The sequence below is a fragment of the Pygoscelis adeliae genome, unplaced genomic scaffold (assembly GCF_000699105.1).
Source record: "Pygoscelis adeliae isolate BGI_AS28 unplaced genomic scaffold, ASM69910v1 Scaffold27, whole genome shotgun sequence".
NCBI lineage: Eukaryota > Metazoa > Chordata > Aves > Sphenisciformes > Spheniscidae > Pygoscelis > Pygoscelis adeliae.
In genome coordinates this window covers 5,287,290-5,312,816 of record NW_008825410.1, presented here as the reverse complement: position 1 = coordinate 5,312,816, position 25,527 = coordinate 5,287,290, and the positions used below count along the sequence as shown (strand labels likewise).

At 35.4% G+C, this 25,527-nt stretch overlaps 1 protein-coding gene across 1 annotated transcript in view; it reads left to right on the top strand.

Annotated features, from left to right (window-relative positions):
- Positions 1-2,964: 2,964 nt before the first annotated feature.
- The window catches only part of FAM188A (family with sequence similarity 188, member A), a 52,982-nt gene continuing 30,419 nt past the window's right edge, over positions 2,965-25,527 (top strand). Inside the window, exons 1-10 of the mRNA XM_009330545.1 lie at positions 2,965-2,980; positions 4,704-4,783; positions 6,915-6,972; positions 7,433-7,606; positions 11,379-11,430; positions 13,373-13,487; positions 13,904-13,977; positions 14,436-14,515; positions 20,350-20,420; positions 21,618-21,698. Coding sequence (XP_009328820.1) covers positions 2,965-2,980; positions 4,704-4,783; positions 6,915-6,972; positions 7,433-7,606; positions 11,379-11,430; positions 13,373-13,487; positions 13,904-13,977; positions 14,436-14,515; positions 20,350-20,420; positions 21,618-21,698 — 801 coding nt within the window. The remainder of the gene's footprint in view (positions 2,981-4,703; positions 4,784-6,914; positions 6,973-7,432; positions 7,607-11,378; positions 11,431-13,372; positions 13,488-13,903; positions 13,978-14,435; positions 14,516-20,349; positions 20,421-21,617; positions 21,699-25,527) is intronic.

Sequence of the window (25,527 nt, the reverse complement as noted above, 5' to 3'; positions counted from 1 at the left end):
CTTGGTGCGTGGTCAAGTCACGGTCTGTGGACTGCTTTTAAGGCATCTGTAAAAATTAAGTAAGAAGTTAGAAGCCAAACCTGCTGCCAGGAATTTGCACATCGTATGGAAAAAATATTGAGGTCTTCAAATGAAAAAGTACTGATGACTACGAACTTAGAGCCTCTGTGCCATACTACTATTAAATGTGAGACAACAGTAGCTTTTGGAAAAACAGCAGGGACATGCTGCTGAGAAGAGCTACCTAACAGCCTTCTCTAGGGAAGAATTTCTGTTCTCGTTTCTATACTGGTAGACTTTTTTCTTCTTTCCTCCCTTGGAGTGGCATATTGGTGTTGGAGTAGTGATACTGTCTTTACAGACAAAATAACCACCCTTTCTGTTGTATATGAGATTTAGATGTTTATTTCATGTAGTTCCGTAATGCAGAGTTGTCTTAAAATAATAAATTCATTCTGAAGAATGGAAAACCTCTTGTGAAGCTTGCTGAATGAAAAGTTAAGCTTTAGGGTAGAATCTTGAGGGACTGTCTGTGTTATTATGAGTAAGTAACAGCCCTTTCAGCACTGTTAAACTGGAAGGAGAATAGAAGATACCATTCACTGTGAAAAAATGGGGTGTGAACATGTAACATAGTTTGTTAAGATTGTATTTTCTGGCCAGTGGGCATGGTGGCTAATGCAGTTGGAATACACATAGAGCAGTAAGAATTTGAAATGCCCTGTAACATAATTATCTAAATAATTAGTGAGCCCCAAAATCCTTTGCTGCTGCCTGGGCCCCAAAAGGAATATCTGAAAAGACATTGTCCTTACTTTAAGAAAGGATGTGGTGCTAGTGAGTCCATTCTTTACTTTGGATGAGGCTGACAGGCTTAAAGAAAATAAAAGGTCTTGAGGAGTGCTCACATAGAAGGCTCTTACCAGGGTACAGATTCAGAAGTTTCAGTCAAAATTCAGAAGTTTCACAGAGCTGTTCTGTTTTGGTATTTTTTTTTACAAAGGTGTGAAAAAAGGCAGACACGTTGGAATCTTACCTTGTTTTCTGGCAGCTTGTTGCCCAACTTAGTGGTAGCCTACCAGGTAATTTGGATACTTTCCTCAAACCCTTCCAGGACTTCCTGGCTTTTTATCCACAACCCATTAAGTGGGATTTGTTGTGGTATTGCTGTAGTAAATGCTCTTTTCTTTTTGTGTGTGGGAAAAAATTGTTGTGTTTGGGGTTTTTTTCCCCCCCAGAAAATTTCAGAAATTTCATTTTACTATAAAAATACACTTTGAAAACCCAAAGCCATAAGCAAAATGTGTCTATCATTCTACACCCAGCTCTTAGAGAAAGGAATGTTAAGACGTGTTGTATACCTTAATGGATTATTCTAGTGTTTCTGTCAGGCAGTTCTTGTATCCCAAAAGAGAAAAAGAAATACAGTTCCATGGTGAGAGGCCGGCTCAGCAGAGAACAGGACAAAAAAATGAATAGCGCAGCATCTTTGTAGCTAGATTGGATCACAGATAGAGCAAGTTTTTTTTCTAATGTGGTTAATGTTGCATGCTCTTTAGCTACTCCCCTTGTCTCTTTCATTCAGCTAGAATTGGTTATTGCACAGAGTGAAAACACTAAAGGTATACAGCATCCTTTGTAATATGACAGTGTTACTAATGTCTAGAGTGTCTTGGATGTAAAAAAAATAAGTATTTTTTAGAAATAGGCAAATAATAAAAAGATGCAGGACAACAGTGGGGTGGTCCTAATAGAAGAATGAATGGGTTTTGTAGTGCTTTGGACCATGATGTGGAGTAGCAGATGAAAGACGAGTAGGTAACTAAGTCATACATTCATTTTGGCAAACTCTGTGTAGAAGAGCTAAGAATTAGGTGTAAGAAAAGAAACATGGGCCTTGGTAAATGCCAAGTTTTGGGGAAATAAGGAGAATAAAACTTTGTTTTGTGAGATTAATAATGAACAAAGGATATAAAGACAGATTTGGGAATATCATAGTCACCATAACTCAAAATATTGGGCAATGCACTGATTACCAACAGGAATCTAGATCTACTTCCTGCCCCACCCCCACCCCCTGACAGAAAGGTTAAAGCAGTAGAGCAGTAGCGATGTTGAAAAAATGGGGTCAATGGAGCATTTAATAGTGTTATAAATGACAAGTAAGGTGAATAATAATTATACTGTTTTATGTTTCTTATAGGTAAATGATGATAATTATACTCATGGATAAAAGGCAGGCAGATTAATAAAAAAAAAGATTATTTTGGCTGCATTACATCTATTTTGCTCTTGAAATTTTATCTTGAGTGAAAAGAGATGTGTGATAGATACAACTGATTAAGGGTGAGAGTAAGTAGAAATTAGTCTGGATCAGAGATGCTAGTCTTAGTTGGTAGCTTAAAGGGTGGCCAGGCCATTCCTATGAATCTTTTTTTTGCGTGGGGGTTGATGCGTATTTATAGAGATTGCCCAAGATGTGATTATTGTGGAGGGCAAAAAAAGATAAGTAGGTGCGATTGCAGGCTGAGGTAGACTTGAACCTAGCTGGACTTCAGACTGCTGGTTTCTGAAATTTTACTTGAGTTGGCTTCAGATTTTGTAGAAGTTTTAAAAAAGAGAGCAAGACCAAAATCCCTGAAGCCCATTTTTTTGCTTAACAGCTTTTAGACCCTTGATGTTTATTAAGCATTAAGCAGCATTTAGGTAAAAAGAAATGAAGTGTTCCTTTAGGTATTATATATGTCTTTTTTCCTGTGGTTGTATTCTGTCAAATTCTGTGTAATATCAATTTTGCATTGTCTATCTCAAATTTGTATTCACTCTGGTGGATCACACTCGCTTTTCTTTATTTTTAGGAAGCAATTTTGAAAAATAGGGCAGGGTTAAGCTGAGACAGTTCATGCTTTCTCTAAGAAGCCTGAAGAATGTTAAACAAATTCAAGATTTCTTAAGTGTGGTTTAATGGTACCACATCCAAGTATGTGTTTTTCTGCAGTGGCTAAATCATTAAAATAACTAAAAAAACCCTATTGTTGCAGTGTGCTTAGATGGCATGCAGTAATGCTTAAAAGTAGAGGAAGACTTACCTTGTAATACGATAAGCCTCCACAAACTAATTCAGAAAGTCTAAAGGACTGGTGATATTTCTTATTAGGGCATGTTAACAGGGGAGTGAAATGACACTAGTGCAAACTTTGGTTGAAGTATGGATTAATGGAGCTTTGTTGCTACAGTAGGTGATGCGGATCTAAGTATGTAGGCTTGACGTGCATCTGGGTTTTGGATATAAAACACATTTTTGTAATGCACATTTGCACATTCAGTTAAAAAAAAACCTGGAGCCTTCTGTCAGATACAGGGGAAACCCCATTTTTTTAAAGAACTATGGCTACATTGATCCATCTTAAAAAAATCTCACATTGCTGTTGAACAACTATCATTTCTGTGATGAAATATGGCCTACTAAACATGCAGTAGTCCTCTCTTGTGCTGCTCGGGATGATGTACCTGTCATGCAGTAGTGTGGAAGTCTGCACTGGGGGGATGCATTTCCCCAGTTCAAATTCACATCCAGGGGCTAGGGATGCTTTTGATACGGCAGCATGTAATGATACAGAACTGGGAAAAGGAGAAATTGTGGGAAAGAAGCACTGAATATTCTTTCCACTGGGACTGACAGTGCTGCAAAAATACGCATGTGTATCCCTTTTCTCCCTGCCCCAACTTGCTTCTGCTTGCTGGTTAGTTGCTGACTACAGTTGCATGGTTTCTAGATTACATTGAACTAGAGTCACTTCAGCACAATCTTATCAGCACTTAAAAGAATAATGCAAAATATCACTCACTGTGAGTAAGTTGCTGTGTGTCAGCTTCATCAAGGTAATTGTCTACATATATGCATTTAGCTATGAGAAATGCAAGCTATGAATCACCATATCTTGAAGACAGGTTTAAGGGCAAGGTGGTAACAAACAATTTTGCAGTAATTGCTCCAGTGTTTGCTCTCTTATGTGACTGTAAGATAATTCTGAAATACAAATACATTAAAGATGGAGAGGGAAATAGGTGATCTTGCATCTCAGTAAATATAGTGTATCTTCTGTGAAAGAACACCATTAAGAGGCTTGCTTCAGTGGTTACAAGTGAATATTTGACTTACTCAGCATATTTCAGTCTTAATAGGAAGCACTGATAGGCCAAAAATGAGATCAGTGGGAGGCATACTGTGCCCTTCATAGGGAATAGAAATGTATTATGCATGTTCAGTGAAGGTCCAGAGATGATTTTTTTTTTTACATATGTGAGACAAAATATTAACACTTACAAACAAATTTCAATTGATTTATAAGAAATAAACCATAATAAAATAAAAACTATGGTTTAAGTATCCAGCCACATGTGCTCTAGTGACAGTTTTACTGTTAAAAATCCTTTTGTTTAAACCCCTAGCTGCTGGCCCTTTGTGGTCATGATTTCATTGCTGAGGTAAATAATTCATTTCTGTGCTCTCACCTGTATTCATGACTTCTTTCTTCAGATAGTTTAACGACATTCTGTTGCATTATCAGGGGAAAAAAATCGTGAAAACTTATCTAATCTTTAAAGGTGAATAAATCAGGTGTCATTTCTGTTAGGGAAGGAGTATACATAAATGTGCTTGTTTACGTATTTCACTAAATACAGTCTTTTCCATTTGACAGGATTTGTCTTTAGTGAATCTGAATCAACTGCATTAGAACAATTTGAAGGTGGCCCTTGTGCAGTGATTGCACCTGTACAGGTAAGATGCATTTATTATAGGAATGGTTTAAAATTAGTAAACCCAAAATTTGTTCTTTTCTCTATATATGTGGAACTAAAATAAATATTAAAAAAATTGCAGATCGGTTGTATTTTGATTTCATAATTGTAGTGTGGAGGAGATAAAACCTCAGTAAAAAGCCAGAGATGGGCTGATTTTGAACTATAATTTTGCAGAAGTGGATTTGTTTGAGGAAGTGCAGCAGCTTGATTCAAGCAGAGGTAACTTTAAAGTGGGGAATGCAGGATAAAAGGGAGAAGTAAAAGATCAGATATAAATGTAATCCTAATCCTTTCTCATCTCTCAAATTCCCTGTCCTTAAGAAGGGTAATATCTGTGTCACAATGGCTGCTTTAGCAAACTGTATTAGAAATATTTGAAGTAATAGATTTTCAAACCTAACAAGATTTGCTGTGTAAGAAAAGGAGAAATATTATACTTTCAAAGTCCTAGTTAGCAGAGTAATTGAAGTATGTCAGGTGAATATATTTTATTCTGGATACGTGTTTAGGATTTCACTTGTGCTTCAGATACAGTCAACTGACTGTGATTGTGATTTTTTGTCTTCTTACTCCATTGTATCTTGTAGGCTATGTGTATACTCTTTGAAATGCTGTTTCTGGTGCAATTCTGACTGCTGTGTAGGTATATGACCTGTAGGCTGGATGTGTTCTGCTAGAGCAGTTTGCATAATTCGCGATTACTCCTCATTCTCTTAGGAGCACCCTGTAGAGACAGGCAGACATTGAGTCATAGGCCAGATTACTTTTTCTGGTTACCTGCTCTTGACTCCTCTTACACACAGATCAAATTCTGCAGGTATGTCTAGGTTTGAGTTGAGGCCTTGTCCACTGTTAGGGGACATATTAAAGTCACGTAGCAGAGTTAATCTAATGATGAACTGGAAGGTGTCAGGGTCAGACAACTGACATCGTGGAATTGTTTGTGTTTCTGGTGTGTGTAATGTGAGTCATAAAACCTCTGTTATGGTTGCTTCAAGACACTCTAACCGCTGGTCCCACCAAAAGACTTTTGCCACAGGAAGGAGCACCACTTGTTTAGGTTGTAAACAATCAGTAGAAAAATATTTTATTATGAATTGCACTCTGTAATATGTCTCTGCCTAGTTCTGTGGTCTTAAAACCAGATGTAGAGCGTCCGGTCTCTGATGTTAGAATTACAAGTCTTTTATTTGGGGGTAGTGGAGAGAGAGTAAAGAATAGGACCAGCTGGCTCCTTAAAGGCAGTGCCAAGTCTTTACCATATCAAATGTTCTTATAGGCAGTGTTTTTTCAGATTTATATGTAGTTCAACTTCCTTGAAATTAAGTATTTAAAGCATGATTAAAAGTGAGCTGAGTTCCAGCTAAGGAAGGAGGAAGGGATCAAACAGGTCTTGCAGTGCCTACTGCTGCTGTAAATTACTAAAAAAGGTGTGCCAAAGATCTGTGATGGGAGAACAGGGTGAGTCTGTCAGGGAAAAAGTGAAAGTTGAAGCAGCTATTTTCAAGGTGCTGCAAATACCTGAAACAGTATCTAATAGAGTAATCAGAAAGACCAAGAGTCTGCTTCCCATAGTTTGTTCTTTAATTGTTCCTTCTCTGTAACTTAGAGCATATCTTTATTTTTTTAATTGCAACATTAGTGTTGATAGAAAACAAAGCAGGGATATGGAGATGCATAGGTTTTCTTTAATCTGATCTGTGAATTATGACTTGCAATGATTAAAAGAGGTGGGCTTTTTAACTACTAAAGAGGTTTGTCTGAGTGACTAGAGTCTTCTTGTACTACTCATCAGTTATATTACAAAATATTTGTGCCTCCATTACTGCAGTCCTGTGAGTCTGGAGATGTTTTGTAAATATGCAGTCTGTGTATTTGAAGTGTGCTTGAGGTTCTAACTCAATAATGTTGAACGTGAGGCCACCTTTGTAGTTAGTTTGAATGGGAAAAATCAGTAAACAGTGCAGGCTCAGGGTCTTTTACTAAATGATGAGCAGCTTGAAACCCTTCTAATAACATGCAAAAATGCTTGGTATAGAGCTTGTGACATAATGTAAAAGTTGGTGTTGTCTTGTATTTTAATATTATTTTATGCTTTGATAACAAAGGCATTCCTTTTGAAGAGGCTTTTTACCAGCGAAAAGTCTACTTGGAGAGACTGTCCAGGTACTGAGACCTCCTTTTTCCTCTTTATTTTTTCTGTTTTAATTATTTGTAAAGCATGTCCTAGTACAAAGAATTTAAAATATTTCACACTTTCTTTTTGTTTAAGTGTGCTCCCATGCCATTTTATGAGGCATACAGGATAAATACTACGTGTCTCTAAACTCCCATTTGTGAGGTCTATGCCTGTCCATAGTACTTCTCTGTTTTATAAATATTTGATTGAAGTCTATCATTAGGAAAGGGAATGGATTAGAAATCATATTAAAACACATTTTCCTAAAGACAGCTTTATAATTCTTTGGTCCAATATAGCCAAACAGCAATTAACATTAATAATTAATAAGATAAAAGTAATAAACTCAATTATTTAGATAACATTGATGTATAAAAAAGATACTAGTAGCTTATACAAGATACCAATTAGCAGCAATTGAACTCATCTAGGTTTCTGATCTTTCAGAAGAGGAGCAGAAGAATCTTCTCTGTCATACATTATGTGATATTTTGGAAATGGCTTGCTCTGATAATTCTGAGTCCTACTCTCTGGCAACATGGATAAGAGGAAAAACAACTGAAGAAACTGCTAGTATTTCTGAAAGTCCTGCAGAATCTAGTCATCAAGAGGAACAACCTTGTAAGATGTATTTCTGTACTAAATTACCCATCACTTAATGAAGTATTACGTTGTTTTTGAGGGGCCACTGCTTTTTATTATTACACAGATGGGGTTTTCGCCTTCATGATTCCATTAGCAGAAGACGGATTTTGTCTGTTGTAATTAGAGTCATTGATCCTTTTTGTCGAAGGGAATGTGCTATCTATCACTGGAGTTCTAACATACGTGTTTCTCTTGAATTTGAACAATTTCCATAATCTTTTCAATTTTATTTTGTAATTTATTGGGACTTGATGTGTCTTTAATTTGGAAAAATCTATATGCTTCCTAACACTGGAGGAGTATTTTAACTTGTCACTTGTTACTTTATTTCAGAAGAGCTTTTGTAGGAAATTCTGCAAAGCTTTATCTGTCCTAAAATATTGTGGATCCCCTGTTATGGAGAAGTAGCCTTTTTCCCTTTCTTTGATTCTATGCAGTACCAAAACAGCTTAATCAAATAACCTTCTAGTACATTAACAGCATTTTTCTGTAGGTTAGAATTTTTTCGGTTACCTGCTTTTTGCAAATGTCTTGATTCCTTCGTTATTTACTGACATCAAGGATCCGGTGAACATCATCTGTTGCACTAAGATATGGCATCCAGTCATATCTAACTGCTGCGGAGCCAATGACATGGCAAGTTTATCTGTGCACACATGATCATTGAGATGTGTATTTATTAATCTTTTAATAGGAGATATCTAACGTGTTAAAAGATGAGCTTCTTTTTCTTTTAGTTTTTGTTCCCAATGTGTCCCTTAAGAACTATGAAAAACTCTTCACATGAGAACATGCTTATAAAGGTGCCATCTTTTGATGGAAGGAACATGTTATTCAGCAGTTTGTGGCATAACTACGAAGTAAGAATTGTACGAGTAGATTTATACGTGCGCAGCTAGCTATAGCAATTAGTAGTGCTGGAGCTCTTTATGTTACAAGTCATCTTCATCTGCTTCTATCAGATGCTCCATGTGCTTTAGAAGGCTCAAACAATAATAATTAAAATGTTACTTAATTGAAAAATCAGAAGGTCACCACATAAGAGTTCCAAAGTGAGCGCGTTTTTTTTATTAAGAAAAGGTATTATAAAGTAAGTTGTATCTACAACTTTTTTGTTTAAAAAAAAATAATCTTGCTTTGCAAGATAATAAGGCAGTTGTAACTTTGAAATTCCTAATTTGTGTGGATTTTCCAGTTGTCTCTGAAGCTCTTGCTCGTATTATGAAGTTTCCTTTGAAGAAAAAGTGAAGCAGAACCTAGTTATCAATAGGCTTTTACTGTCCTGTTTACTAATATATTGCCTTATTCTAAAGAACTTTTAACTGTAGAAAATGTTCAGCAGAAAGTCTTTTTAAACACACACTCGATTAATAATTACTCTCAACACTGACACTTAATGAGCTAATCCATTCTATTACATATCTACATTTTTCATATTTCTGTACAAGTCTACAAGTTCTGCCTGACTTGTCCTTAATACTATGGAATGTGCTTAGGAAGAGCAGGATACATTTGCCATGAACAGTCTGCTTTTGTCACGAGCAACGTTAATCTCTTTCGTTGTTCATATTCTACGTTCCCTGCTAGACACTGAATGTACCTCTTGTATGTACTCTACAGTTCAAACAGTATTTTACCTTATATGTATAATGCAATACACTTCCTGATTTAAGATATATTTGTTAGGGTTTTTTTCTTCTTTTCTGTCCTGCTATTTAACTGTAGACCAGCTTCTTGCCTGGTTAGGCTTGGGACAAAGGTGTGGAGAAGAAGGTATTGTTAATAATGCAGAGTTCTGTTACTGCTAGTGCAAAGGAATAAATTTATTTCTTGCTTGGTTGCTGTAATCAGTAAAAATAGAAACAGGCATTGTCATAGTTGGTAGGACTTAAGAGATGAGTTATATGCATGGGGGAGTATTACAGATACAATTCCACGTGGCAGGCTACTGCTATTTGGGCATGGAATATGGGAATATATTTATAATAAAACAATGAAATATGATTAGACACAGCATGATAGAGTATCGTTTTAAAGAGTTTCTATACAATTGTATTTCTCATACAGCTCATGTTCTATTGCTGTTCGTTCTTTTCCTCTCCACTAAGCACTGTCTTTTTTTAGCCTTACTTGGGTTATGTATGGCTATACTTCTCTTTAGGATTTCTACTTCTTTCCCTTTGTTTCAAATAGTAGTTCTGTTACCATTTCACTCTGTTCTGTAGTAACAGAATGAAACTGCCTATCATCCTGCTGTGTGAACAAAAGGTGGATTTGAGCACACTTACTGAATGCAATAGCATTTTTCATCTGCTTTTATGGTGTATACCAGTGACTTGTTGTTGGCCATGCGTTGCCTGTAGTAGTGCAAGTTCCCAGGTTCAAAGATTGCTTTATATGATTTAGTCCCTCTAACTTTCTGCTTACAAAAACTTATGTTCTTGGAGCGGGGTTAGTTCCTGCAGCATTTTCTGCAATTTAGATTCATTGTTTCATATTTTTTTTAAAATCTTAAAAATACATTTTCTTAGGTCTAGTTTTGCTCTTGGTAACCTTGTTTTAGCAATTCCTTGTAGTTTTTCAAAAGGCAAAAACTAACACTCTTAAGACTACTGCTGCCTTATATCTGAAGTAGAAGATGAAAGTATTCTATTGCTGCATGTAGGCAAATCAAGTGCATCTTTCAAAATACAATCAGAAAGGGCATAAAAAGCCCTTTCTGGAATTCTTGTGGGAAAAATTGATAAGTAGTATTAGCCCTAATGGCTTCAGGTCTTTAATGAATTGTATGCGGTCAAATTCAGTAGCTAGATGATCAGGCATTATTTAAATATTCAGCATTAAGTGGCCTTTATCAGAAAGCAGATCTATCTGTTTTGTATATTATTCTACTAGCAGGAAGATAAAGTCCTTATGGACATAGAGAGCACTAAAGACTGCTACAGTCTTAACACTTGAATGCCTATAGAATTTGATAATTATACAACTGGCGAGTATTACTTCCTGTTGGTAAAAGAAAATTTTATTTTAAAAGTTCATTTCATCTCCTTGGTTTGGAAATGTTGTGAGGGGAACAAAGGTATAAAGCCTGTGTTGAACTTGGGAAGACACTAATGCTGTATTTTTTTTCTGTCTTGGACGCGACACTTATTTGAAAGGCTATTTATCCATTTTTAAAAGAAAACAATGAAGGTTTATTTAAAAACAGGATATGTAACATGGTGTAGAATAATTCTACACGTTTGTTTCTAATAAATAAGCATTAAAAGGGGAAAAAAAACCCCAGAATTTCAGTAACAGAAATGTATATTTGAAGAAAAAATACAGCTTACCTACGTTGATAAAATGATCCAAATAATCATGCTTGCTTTTCTAGGAATTAATACTTCTTGTTGACCTGCAAAATTATATCTATAGTATGCATATGCTTGATGACTTTGTGACAGCCACGTTTTGTAGAAAATCAACAGCTTAGTATTTGACAAATATTTTCAAGTCTACACACTCCAGTGGCTTTGTGCTTTTAATGAATTGATTAGTCCAAATAGAAATGTTCTCACTAATTTGTATGGTGGAATCTTAATGTTGCGGTAAATTAGTTTATACTAATCAGTTAAAAAATTTAAATGTCAAGGGAGGATTAAAAATTAAAAATATAATTACAGCTTGAAAGTATACTAGCTTGCTGTGTGTATCTTGTGTCATTTTTTTGCCATGTGTAGTGCTGAAAAGTGTCTCTTGTGTATAGCTGCCTTGGCTGTCGAAGAGCTTGGCTTTGAGCGATTTCATGCATTAATTCAGTAAGTAATATGTTGGAACATTTAAAATACAATATTTTGAAGTTACAATAATATTCACAGCCCTGAAAGGGGTGTGTTGAGGAACTTCTTGTGTGTTACACATCAGGTTAAACTTGGATTTCAGGTTTTGGTTTGGGGGTTTTGGTGGGGTTTTTTTGCACTTTACCATTTAAAATGGAATATTATTTTGAGCATAAGCTCAAAATATTATTAGGCTTTAAAATAAAACTGGAGCAATGTAATGTGTGAAATTGGCCAAATAACTTGTGCATTTCAAGTATATGAACACAGCTGATTAAGATTCACATTTAAGTTAAAGGTGTTAATCCTCAATTTTTTTTTATACACATTCTTCACAGGTGTCTGAAATACTTGTGCGATATATACTGCAAAAAAAATTGTCATCTGGTAGTTTTCCTGATTTGGGACAATGTAAGAAACATTTATAAAAATGTTTCATATACAGGACTGATTTTTGTTTCATACTTTAAACACTGTTCTCTTTTTGGGGTGTAAATGCAGAGCTTACAGTTCTAGTGAGTTTATCTTTAAAGGTGACAGCCTTTTATTTTCACAGTGAACAGTTGTAATTATTATACAAATAAATCCCCAAAGAGGAAATAAAGAGCAGCAGAATTTCAGAAAACACTTGAGATGGAAAATGTTACTAATTAGAACTGAAATAACTACTGCTTATTGTATCAGTAGTAATTATAGTTTGTTATTTAAACCCATTGTCATATGAGGAAAGAAGAAAGGAGAATATAAAATTTTTGTAACCTTATCTGATCAAAACACTAATTTCCTGCCCTCCCCCTCCCTCCCACTCACACCCTCGATCTTTGGACTTGTGGTACCCACTTCAGTTTTTCTCAGTCTTTCTCACTGGAAATGAACGCTCTGACATACGCCTTTAGGGCAAGCTGAGTGATGGATTTCAGAACTGACTTTGCCTTGCATACCTTGTATGCCTTATATACTCTATTGGTAATGAAAGGTAGTTTAACAATCTCAAGTGTTAGGCAGAGTAAACCCATATATGGATATATTTTTGCAGGTGTTTGTTTCTTTCTTAAACAAGACTTCCTAAAAGTGTGCAAGAAATCAAAAAGAATATACCTGTTTGTGTAAGATAAGCAGAGAGTGTGATTTAGTTTGAATTACTCAATAAAAACTAATGTTTGTGTTCTGAAAAGCAGTATTTAGCTCTAAATAGCCCAAGAAATGGAAGGTGTACTACTTCTCTGGAATCTTGATGGAGCTCTTCCTTTCCTCTGTTTTTATTTTACTTTTTTTCTTTTTAAACATATGATCACCTGGTGTTACCTTATCATCCAGGCAGCAACCCTATTATACAACCAATAGTTTCCCACATGTTAATGTACCACTTGTGGTATTGAACATCTCGCTTTTTACAAAGCTAGAGTCTAACAAAATCAAACTGTCATGAGAAATGCGATAATTACTTTGAAAGCCTGAAAGATAGTCTTACCTGGTTAAGAGGAAGGTTTTTTTCTCCACTGTTTATGGACTGAATGTATTTCAGAACACTATATAATGCGAACGTTATTTTGGTGATATACAGTCTATTCACAATTTCAGTAACAGTGTTTTGTAGAATTACTGGTTCAAGCCACTCAGCTCTTTCACAAGTGTATGTAACTTTATGGTTAGTGTTTGCATATAAAAACTAAGTTCATTTTTGCACATTGCTCCAGAATTATTTATCCTCTTCTGATGGGTAAATACTAATGACTCTATGGCAGTTACAGTAACTCCAGAACAGCTGCTGTGTCATTCTGTGTATAACACCAGATTTACTCTGCTTTTACTTGGACATTTTCATGTTAGGTAATAGTAGTTCTTGTTTCTGCTTTGTGACACTATTCTAATGCTTCATCTAAATACATTCTCCTTTTCTGTTGTTTTCTTTTGTCTTTAGCAAACGAGCATTCAAAAGCTTCCCTGAACTGAAGGATGCAGTTTGGGATCAATATTCAGTGTGGACAAACAGATTTGGAGTATTGCTCTTTCTGTATTCTGTAATACTGACAAAGGTTTGTGGGTTGTTTGATATTTTGTGTGTGTGTGTGTGTTTGTTTTGTTTCTTTGTGAAGAGGAAGTTTGATGATGTAATCCTTTTTCTGTAAAAGGTGAACACTAAACTGATAAACTAAGTCAAATCTAGATAAATGGATGGAGTGGTATCTTCATTCATGTTACAGTACATTTCCAGCATAAAAACTTGAAAAGCTCAGTCTTCCCCTCCCCCCCCCCCTTTATCTGGGAGAATTACAGATTTTAGAAATATCCTTGTATATCCCTAACATCTCTTACCAAGAGAAAGAAGTGTATTTAGGTATCAATTCATATAAGAACATCAGCCTCCTAATGTTTTACTATTGCATTCTGGTGTTGTAAATGTTGCAATTCATTCCTTAAGAGAGCAAAAATGTTTGTAATTTTTCTGCAGGGTATTGAAAACATAAAAAATGAAATTGAAGATGCAACTGAGCCATTGATAGATCCTGTTTACGGTCATGGAAGGTAAGCTGCAAAATATGGTTGCTACCACTTAAAATAGATTAGTGGGCTAATTTATGTTTCTGTAACTGATCGTTCTTTTAGAAATTATTGACACTACGACAAAGATTTAATTATAACTTTGTAATAGCTAAAAGCAACACTTAACATAGTGTGCCTTTTTCACTGCTTACTCCATTTAGTGCATCAGTTCTGAGGAAATGCTTCTGTTATTGCTGAATTTTCAGAGGAATAATTCTCAAATTCAGGGCTACATTTTTATATCAAGTTGTTGGTTGGAAGAGGGGAAATCATATTAGCATTGCTGAATTACAAAGACACGTAATTAAAGCAATATAGTTAGAGAATGTCTGCTTAGCTGTCCGGGTAATACAATAATTTTTTCATTTGTTAGAGATAACCACTTTTTGAGAAATAAATTGTATGTCTCTTTTAATAAGCTATTTCTTTCTGTTATATAGCCAAAGTTTGATTAACCTCCTGTTGACGGGGCACGCTGTTTCTAATGTGTGGGATGGAGACAGAGAATGTTCAGGAATGAGTAAGTTGGTTCTAGTTTATGCTTGTTCATAATTTTTACGTACTTTGAGATGCTGACCTACAGATTTGGAATATGGTCTATTTCTGTTTTGATAGTCTCCTTGTTTACTTTTGATTTAAGTAGACCTCAAATGGAAATGAAACATACTTGCACAAAATCTCTGATGTTAATATCAGTGAATACAGGATTGTCAGCTACAGGTTGAAATTATAAGGTATGTGATGACCTGGATCATGGAAGGAGGTGCAGTCTCTTCAAGTTGGGAAAGTTGGTCAATATGCTGGAGACAGGGCCACTATTCAGAGCAGCCACATCAGGCTAGAGAACTGGACTGACAGGAACATCATGAAATTCACCAAAGTCCTGCATCTGGGATGGAATAAGCCCGTGCAACAGCACAGGGCAGCATTGGCTGGCTAGGAAGCACATTTGTAGAAAAGGACCCGAGGTCCTTGTGGACAGTGAGTTGCACATGAGTCATCAGTGTGCCTTTCTGGCAAAGGCGGCCAGCTCCATTTTGGGCTATGTTAGGAGGAGTGTAGCCAGCAGGTGGAAGGAAATCATGTTTTTTTCCCTCTATCTGGCACTTGTGGGACCACCTCTGGAGCGGTGTGTCCAGTTTTGGGCTCCGTAGTACAGGAAAGACATTGACATAGTACAGAGAGTCTAGTGGAGGGCCACTAACATGATTAGGGGACTTTTGTGGGTTTTGCATTTCATTTTACAAAGAAGATGATCTGAAAGCAGGAGCACTTTGAATTCTGAAAGTGTTCATATCCTCTCTGCCACTGCTACAAAGTCCATGTTGAGTTCATCAGCATGTCTTTTACAAGGATTTTCCATCATCTAAGTCATCACTGAAAATACTGGCTTGCACTGAGGTTCAAGACAAATCCATGCAAGACCTGAATCGAAATGCTCTGGTTTGACAATGAATAATCTCCTTTGAAACTTTTTAGACTTCCACTTAATTATGATTCCATACAGGCTGTACTGCAGCATCAGATTTCTCAGAATGTTATTTGGATACTGTACCTAACTCTTCTCACCTCTATTTGGTAGACTTCTTACCAGGATGTTTAGGTTGGATTATTGCAGTCTGTTATTGATGAGCCTATATTGGCTGCTTTTTTGTTTTGGGTTTTTTTTGTTTGCTTGTTTGTTTGGGGTTTTTTTGTCCTTCCTAGTGCATGCAAATTGATTACTAATTTGTTTCAAGCCCCTTTGGAGGTTAAAATCATCCTTTCTCCTGGGTTTTTCCTCTAGTTTTTTTTGTTGTTTTTGTTAGGGTAAGTACCCTGTTTTCCCTTTTCTAGTCTCCTGACACCTCCTTTATCTTTGATACGTAAGGTAATCATTAATGGTTCAGAGACTTATTTGTCTAGCTACTTAAGTGTTATATAGTGAATTTCATTAGGATCCGCAAGCTTGAACATGTCTGTCTTATTTACAGTTTTTTTAGCCAATTTTGTTCTTTTTTTTATGGCTGACACCATCATCTCATTGTTAACCTTCTTGAGTATACGACATCATTTACCTTTTTGTGAATTAAAGCAAAGATGGCTTTGAATACTTGTATTTTCTTTGTATCATTTTCTTTTGTGTTATCAGTCAATTCCTACCCTGATTCATGATGCATGTATAGAACATTGTTGTCATTTATCCCCACCCTTTCTAACTCAAATTTGTTGTAATTAGCCTTCCTGCTTTTATCCATGTTTTCTTCAGTATTTTTAATTTTCTCTTTTTGATTTTTAGATTACGATTTATCGATCTGAATTGTTAGATTATGATCAATCAATCTGAATTGTTCTTGCAACTTTCCTTTACGTTGGGATAATTTGCTGTTCCGCAATTTAATATATCTTTTTTTGAAATCTTGCAGTTCATTCCCTCGCTTGTCTCTCAGATTATCTTTCTGGTAGACCTTATACATTAGTTATCCAAGTTGGAATTTTTTTTCCTTTCTGAGAATACTGAACTCTCTTTTCACACAGTAATATTCCACATTTAGGTTCTCAATCAATTCTACCCTAAAAATCCAGAACCAGAACTCCCATAGAAACATGTGACTCTCTTTGGGGGGAGATGAGGAGCAGAAAATAATCTTTAGTACACCTTAAGAATCTGGTATTATGTGTCCTGTTAGTTTTTCACCAGTTGAGAAATTGGACTTAACTACTGTTGGGACCCCTCCATTTTCTTAAAGTCCTTGGGATAATTACAGTCAAAACGAGCTTATTCATTGTCTTAAGCCTATAATCAGTATCTATTACAAAGTGATTTGTGTAGTCTATCAAAAAGAAGGACAAAGAACAGCTTGTACTGTTCACAGCTTCTTAGGCAAGACTGAATTTTTGATACGTTGTCACATTGCCTTTACCTATCAATTGTTTTTGTCATCTTTTCTCCTTCCATCATTTCTCCTGTATTTTGACTCCCTTTGGTTGTAGCCTTCAGCTTCCTTTCTGCCAATGCTATGAGTTTCTCATGTGGAAGGGTTGCAGGTGTCAAAATAACAAGAACTGGATGTGTTTGCTAACTATTTTCTGAAGTTGGCTTTATGTATGTTTTTCTGGTTTGGTTACCAGTCACTTGCCTTAAATTCCTCTGGTAAAGCGACTACAAGTTGGGTGGTTTGACATTAGTATTGTACAGAGCTGATTGCCAGTGCTGCTTGATTTTTCCATGTGTAAACATAATGGAAAGAGATTTCGGGTACTTCTGTGATTAGGTGTAATCAGTAGGTGAACTTCTGAAACTGAGGGGGAGAAAAGGTATCCCTGGGCATGGGGGAAAGGTGGTGCTAAAGAACTGCAGAAAGCAGTTGGTATGATGTGGTTCATGGCATACTTGCAGGGGCAGCAATGAAGCAACAGTGAGAAGTTTCAGCCGCAATGCAGGAACAGGAAAAATGCTAGATAGGTGATGCTATTATCATAGGCAAACACGTTTGCTAAATTGAATTTTCAGAATGGCACTTGCTTTACATTTCTTTTCAGAAGTTATGTAAAACCACTTTACCTCTTGTTCGACTATTTAGATAAGCAAATTTTAATTAATGAGTAAATCTTTAAAATTACTTTAAAGCCATTTTAAACTTACTGTCACTAATTTTATCAGTGACAAAAAACATACTGAGTTACAAACTTGAGGAATTACCAGGTAGTTTGCAGATTATACTCAGAGCTCTGACTCTTACAGTACTGCATATTTTCCAAATAGGGCAGGAGTTATTAACTGGAATTGTTCTTGGCCACCACTGGTACAAATACCAGTGAAATGATCCCTCTTCTTTGACTATCTACATATTCCCCTTTAAACCTTTTTTCTTATTCTAATCTCTTCTCTTGCCACAGTTATCCACAGTAGGAAGATATGGGAAGGTAGATTATTTTTTTTCCTCCTTTTTTAAAGACTGTCGTTCTTATGTGAAGTATAGTTATTTAATATGAATACAAATAATGCTGTAATTGCTTTTACTAAGTACTGCCAAGAATTTGTGGTGTTTCACGTTGTCACTAGGTGGCGGTATTCTGATACGGTTGGTAACAATATCATTACATTCGTTTACACTAACATCATTAGTTTGGGCCTGACTGTTTTTAAAGGCTCAGGTGTTCTCCCTTTTTAGAAATCTGAGTACTTTGCAAAAGTACTTTAAAAAAAGGAGAAACTAACTTTCTGACAAGAGGCATACATATTCATTTTCTGAGATGATCTTTGGTGTTATCAGATCTCTTCCAGGGGTGTTTTTTCTTTCTGTGGGGTGAGGATATTCATAAGGATGAACTTTGATTTAGGGCAGCTAGTCTGCCTTTGTTCCTCATAAGTCATCTGAGAGTGATTTTTGCTTTTGTGTCTGTCTCTCTTCTCTGTTGACTAATATTGAAGGAGGCATGGGTAGACCAGGCTAAAGTTAACCTAATAACTTTCAGATACACCATCTATGTAGCTTGACTACTAGCCATTCAGGATAGTCACACTCTGCGGCTACTGTCGTAGCCAGGATCCCAGCTCTCTCTAGTTATCAGTCAGAGTTCTCATCTAGTTATCTGTCAGAGGAACAGAATACTTAATAATTTGATTTTTTCTTTCCCCGGAATCGTTTTCTGAATAGTAAATATTATTTATATGTGACTTTGCTGTTCTGTTCCAAGCATCAGCTCCTAAATCTGAAGCCTTTGTTTAGCAGACTGAACTTTTCATTGATTTTTGTTAATGATTTTTAAGAAATACATGTGATGTGTTAAAATTGTTTCTTTAATGTACTGTTCCTTACTTCTGCCATTCGTTTCCATTCATTGCACATATAAATGTGCTATTTCTGAACAATAGCTATTCCCTAGTTTGAAGGATCCTTCACTAGTTTTTTAATTGGACTAGCTCTCTTGTCCTTGGCTCAAAGAAAGGATGAATTGTCTCAGCGTATGGCAATTTATAGCAACACAGCTATAAGTCAGCAAGGTACGGGGTTCTGCAAAGTATTATCTATGCATCCATGAATGTTTTAATTCCAAGCAAGTTTGAAGGTAATCCTTGAAAGCACGGTTTCAGATCAAAGAATTCTGCACTGCAAAGAGAGCCTTTTAATAAGCTAGTGTTTGTAAGTTTTTGGGGTTTTGTTTTTTGGAGTTGGGGTTTTTTTGCTCTACAGTAGAGGAAAAAGTTAAACCATTACTGTAATAACTGTTCTGCACTGTTGCAAAATTCAGTGAGGTAAACTTGAAGTTGGTGAAGGAAGCATGGCATACCATGCCTAGTGCTGTGAGTTGCAATGAAATGCAGAGTTGATTCCTGGAAGTCCAGAAATCTTAAATTTAGAACAGTTTCTTTCACTAGCTAATGGTCCTGAGGCTTTAGCCGGTGGATAAAGACGTCATAGTTTTATGCTGTTGTACATGAATGATCAATGTTAAAAAAATATAGTTGAGAATTAGTGTTCTAGAGGGAGCTTTCAAATAGGAAAGTCAATGTTCTCTGAAAAAAGGAAATACATGTCTTGTTAAATTGATCATGGTGTATGTTCCCATGTGTATTTGCAGGATCAGGTATGTGCTGCTCTTTGTTTAGCCAATGTTTGGGGACCTAGCAGAGCTGTTTCAAGTAGACAGTACTTGCGCTGTTGAGATGATGTATATGTAAGCCTAGAGCTTCTTCAAATCCTTATGAATATAACTAGTTTCTAAGCTTGAATTTTGAAGTACTTTCTCATTCTTTATTAGAGAGCCTCTGTAAGTGCTCTTTCCATCAGTAGTACGTAAATATTTCAGCTGTTCGGGACAGCTGTGTGTGTTTGAGAACTGTATGATACATTAAGTGGAAGTCAGTACAGAAAATTAAATTGAATTAATGCTTTCTTTTCTACTAACAAAACTATTATTTGCAAAATTATGTTTTATTATTAAGAATGTGAAATGATTAAGATAAATATAGCCAGAGAACTCTTTTTAAAAAAAAAGGGAAGGAAAGAAAACTACATATATGCATATATATGTTTTTTCCCCCTCAAGATAGCTGTTTTTCTTAATATTTTTCTGAGAATAGTTTTGGTGTAAGTTACAAGTACTTCATCTCCTAATAAATCCAACAACTTTTGAAAAGAAGCTATCAACAGTACTTTTAAAACCATACATTTGGCTCTTCTTATTTTATAGAGAGGGAAATTATTAAACCTTTGTAGTTTTTTGACTATACCTTGATGATTTGCCATTGTTGCTAAAACTGCAGAACTTTAGATGTTGTTACATGACCAATTTTGAAAGTAAGAAAAATGGCTTAAAAGAGGCTTTGCAAATTTTTCTTTAATAAATTTTGTGTTTTGTTTTGAACAGAACTTCTTGGTATACATAAACAGGCAACAGTAGGCTTTTTGACATTGATGGAATCTCTGAGATATTGTAAGGTAAGCTGTTATCTGCATTATTTAAAATTTTTCTTTCATTAAGTTGTTGTGGGCTTCTTTGACAGTATTACTAAAAGCTTCACTGTGTACAACTGGAGATATTAAAGAACTTTTGAAGTATGTTCAACTTCAAATTAAAACGGAGAATAATACTATATTAAAACATATAATAAATTTGTTAAATGCATCTTATTGAGTAAATGTTGTTTGATGTTATCTAAATTAGAGCTTTATTGCACCAATTTAATATAGCTAGTTAGAAGCTTATGTTTTTACTAAAATAATGCTTAATGCAAGTTATGTAGAAGGTTATAAAACTGTGAAGTCCCAAAGTGGCTTGCTATTGTGAATGTTGCAGTTTTATTGTTCTCTTTTTATGCTATCACTGTCTTCAATTTAAAATAAATAGCCATAAGTAAAAATGGTAAACTACTATTAAGTAAATATATTCTGAATATAATTTATTCAAGACCTAAAAGTTACTTTATGTATTTATCTGTGAACATCTGAAAGTAACTGATGTGCAACCTAGTCCATATTGTTTCTTCATGTTGTGACACAGAATTTCTTGATTTAAGGTTTTTATTTGAGAAATTTTGTGCTTTACAAATACTACTTTTGAAACAGCATTAACACTCTTAATTTCAAAAGGCCTTTTGGTTGTTCTTTGCTTCCTTTTCAATCTCTATTGAATTTCTTTAACTTAACTTAGGGTTAAAGAGGATTATGTGGTATGCAGAACGTTGATGTCTTGACTGTAACTGTCCCTTCATTTATTAAATAAATGTCAATTCTGAATTGATTCATCCAAAACCAGCTAAGTCAAGTAAATCAAGTGGACTTCTACCTCATTTAGCATCCGATTATAGTATTGTTAAGCATAGGAGTACTTACTCATGTGCGGTGTATGATACATGTCTCCCAGTTTGAAATAAGGGATATTGTTGATATCACTTTCTCACTGATGTCTTAATTCAGTTAATTATCATAAGCTATGTTGTTTTCCAAGTCAAACAGGAATCGGTGATCAAAATTAGTATCTAAGTATTTTACACTGTTTTGTCATTTTATTGAACATTTTATATTAGTTTTCAGAGCAGTTGGGACTTCACTAACTGAATTGTCATTAGCTTGATCACTAGCTAGATGAGTTTTCTGGGTTTGCTTTGTGTTTCTGATTTTGTTGTACGTTTTTAGGTTGGCTCCTATTTGAAATCTCCAAAATTTCCCATTTGGATACTTGGCAGTGAAACACACCTCACAGTCTTTTTTGCCAAGGTATGTTAGATGTCATTTTTGGTAACCTCAGGCAGATAAACACCACATGAATTGAAAGTTCAGATCTTGCTACAATGTGAGTTTCATGTGGCTTTAATGCAAAAACGTAGTCACCAAACCTTTGAATTAAGCCTTCCCTTGAAGGCAGAATTGTTCAAATGGTTTAATGGTACCTCATAAATTTTAGTGAAGTCTTTTGGTTCTAGCTTAATTTATTGGGCTGGGTGAAGGGTAAGCTTTAGAATACCATAATTGGGATAAGTACTGTCTTAAATTTCTATAGTGCAAGAGAGATATAAAAACGAAATAGTTATATGTAGGTGCCTGTTAGTAGTTCAATTTCTCTGACAGTACTTTCACAATTTTTAATATATAACCATAGTTTTTTGTTCTAGATTAAAAATAGGTATCAGGACTGTTATGGTAATTCCTTATATTCTATCAGATATGTACTGTAATCTGTGAAACATATAAAATGCTTTTGAGATGAGTTCGCAGTTTAAAATCTTAGACCAAATTTTCTGAGGAGACAATTTCTATTTCTTTAGTTGAAGATTGTCAGTTGTTTTCCTTACATTTTTTTTTATTTGTATAGAACACTTGTTTCTGATTAAAAATATTTATTGAAACTTTAAATGATACTTAGTAGTATATTTATTAATGCTTATTAGGAATGAACTTTCCTGTACTTAATATCTTACAAGTGAATGAATATTTTAGGTATAAATCCTGAAAATAAGTACGAGAACATAGGACAAAGTTAAAGCCATAATTTCTTGAGCTGTTGAATTTCCGTAAGGAAAACTTCAGCCTAATCTTTTCAAAGAGGACACAAAAACTAAGAGATTTTTATTATAAAAACAAACAACCCACACAATACATTTGAAGTTTATGTGTAGCAGTATTTCTTTACCTTTAAATTTAAATTAAAAAATGCTTTAAATTAATTAGTCTATATTGCACCTGAATATTTTTTTGCAACTTCCCTGAATTCCTTGTGTCTGATAAATGCTCTTTCTTCCCTACTCCATGGTAATAGAAAAATCCTCATCCTCCTTTGAACGCTTGTTTTCTGCCTTACTCTCTCCCCAAACAGTCTTTCCTAGTAAAGTTTTTTTATTTCAATTTTGAAATTTTATCCACAATTTTTCTAAATTATACCATTGAAGTCAGTACCTTGTTGTATAGATAGCAGTCTGATGCAAATAGGCATAATCACTCTGTTATACAAGTCAAGTGTACCTGTCCAGAATGTTGCTACACCTTCTAATGTTTTGTTCAGTGACCATTTCCAGGTAGAAATCCATTTATAATGCTCTTTCTTTTAGGATGTTGAGGGCTGTTTGCTGGGTTTAAAGTAACTGGGCATCAACATCTGGTGCCTCCAATACAGCTTGGTTCCTCTTTCTTCACTGAACTCCACTTAGGCTGTGGAAAGCTTCAGCTTATGATTAATATCTTAGGAACTAAAAAGCAGGAAAAGGAAGCAACATAGGCTTGGCAAAGAATTTCCTAGAAGTTTTTTTGATGAAAAGAAGTAGGAGCTGAAGGTGTGTTAAAGTTCCAAGAGTCCTTGAATATGTGCTTTGCATGTCTGACCTCACCCTTTCTAAAGTAAAGGTTGGTGAGCATTTCAGGTGGAGCAGAGATGTCGGCCACAGTGGAAATATGAATTGTGTCAGCAATCCATTATTTTATCAGTTGAAGCTACATGCCAAGAACTACAGGAAGAAACCTGAATTCATTGCCAATTGTTAGTCAGCAAGTTGTTGAAGTAGTGTGAGTAGTTGTCTAGTTGTCTAGATGGTGCTTGATACTGAGGATGTAACTTCTAGCTTGATGGTGAGTTTGATTACATGGGAAAGAAATCTTCAGAATGGAAAGAGGAAAATGCACTGGGGAGCCAAAAGCAGTGCAGATTAAGTTTGAAAAAAACAAATACAGCTTTAAGTCTTTCAAGACTTATGTTTAAATAGAAGAACATTAGGCAATTATTAAGCAGGATAGTAGTCACTTTTGTCATTAGCTGAGTCATTTGGCCTAGAAATGTAGAAAAAAGCAGTCTTCTAGGATATTGTCACTATGGACAAGTAGTGTGGGGAAATTATGGAACAGGACAGAATCTTCATTGCTATCTCGGGGACTTCTCTTGAGCACGGAGGTTCAACAAGCAAAAGGTTTTACTCCAATTCTGCATACCACCCTACTCAAAGAAAGTTGGCTGCTGTTCTCTAGTACTCAGGTGCTTCCCTCAGATTTTTACATTTGATGTGGAGTACAGCAATAAACATTGTCCTCTTAACTGTGGAATGAAAGATCATCCACCTTGCTTTTCTATCTCAGAACATTTTGTAGTAAATACTATAGACATCTATTGCTGTCTGCCAGAATATGTTTGCATTACTCTAAATGTGGACCATTCTGCTGTAGTTGTGACTTTCAGAAAAATGTTTTTCAGTCATGCTTTCTAAAATAAATAAAACTGTCCATAGCTGCCATTCTAAAACTTTCTACATTTTCAGTGGATTTTAATGAATTAGGAAAATGCAGCACAGCATCTTTGGGCTGAAGATCACACTTAGAGCTTAAAGTGAAAATAAAAAAATGAACTAAAGCGTGTAATTGGACTTAAGTTCTCTTGTAACTGCTGCTGCATGAAATAGCTTTAAACAGTAACAGCTGAGTCAATTCCTAGTTTTAATGAAAGTCTACCAGTGGGTCAGCAGTTTCCCCCATTACTAAAATAACAGAGATTTTACTCTGTCTGCGTGGTCTTCATCTCTACATCTTGATTGTCAAAACCCATTTGGTACGTATAGAAATATTATTAGCCTCATTTTACTACAAGGAATGGAGGTAGAAAGAAATGACTTAAATAATTTTTTCTTTAAAACAGCAATTTTGATTGAAGCACATTTTATTGAAGAGAATATCAAATATAAGTAGTTTTTCTTCCTGGGACTTAGGTGACTTGTCACCAGCCAAATAATTATTTACAGTTAGATATTTTGGAGGCAACCATGCAGACACAACAAGTTGAAAGGCAGTGGATAATCTCCTATACAAAACATGGAAACATGAGAATACTCATCATAATATTTTGATCCACGATCACCCACTTCAGTGGAAGTGTTCTTTCTAGATGAAAGACAATAGAATCTAGAAACATCTGAAATGAAGCTTCACTTCACATCTTCCATATTTTAATTTCTAAGGTAGACTGTATTGAGCAAAAATACTACAGCTTGTTCTGCAGATGAGTATGTAATGAAGTTGGAAAGGGCATACGAACATTTGTATTACCTAAATAGTTCTTCAGAACTCTGGTACTTATTTATATCATAGTAGAGCTTGTGTAAACTTGTGTAAATAGTTGGCGGGGGGGGGGGATGACAAATGTTAGCAGGGAACCGTAATTAGTACCAGCATATTTTCTTTCTTTCAATTACAACTGTGTGTGTATAAGGCCAGAAAGTTGGTTGATGCTCAGCAATCTAAATTTAACATTTACTGAAAAAATGAGAGTGGCTATTGCTCCTAGTGGTCATGGACTCTGTATTTGCAACAAGGTAGATTTTCCCTGAAAAAGTGATTATGTAGGTTCTTCATAGGCAACTAAATCAAAGCAGCCATCATTTCTGCCTCTCCCTGCCCTCCCTTCCTTTCAGTGAGTAAGAAAACTTTCAAATGGCCTCAGGCCAACAAAAATAAATAAGGAAGCTTTCATCTGACACACTAAGTATCCCTGCATGCTCTGTCAGATTGTGCTAACGCAAATAGACAGTATTGTAAATGTCCTCTAAAAATCAACTTTAGTCTTTTTTTTTTT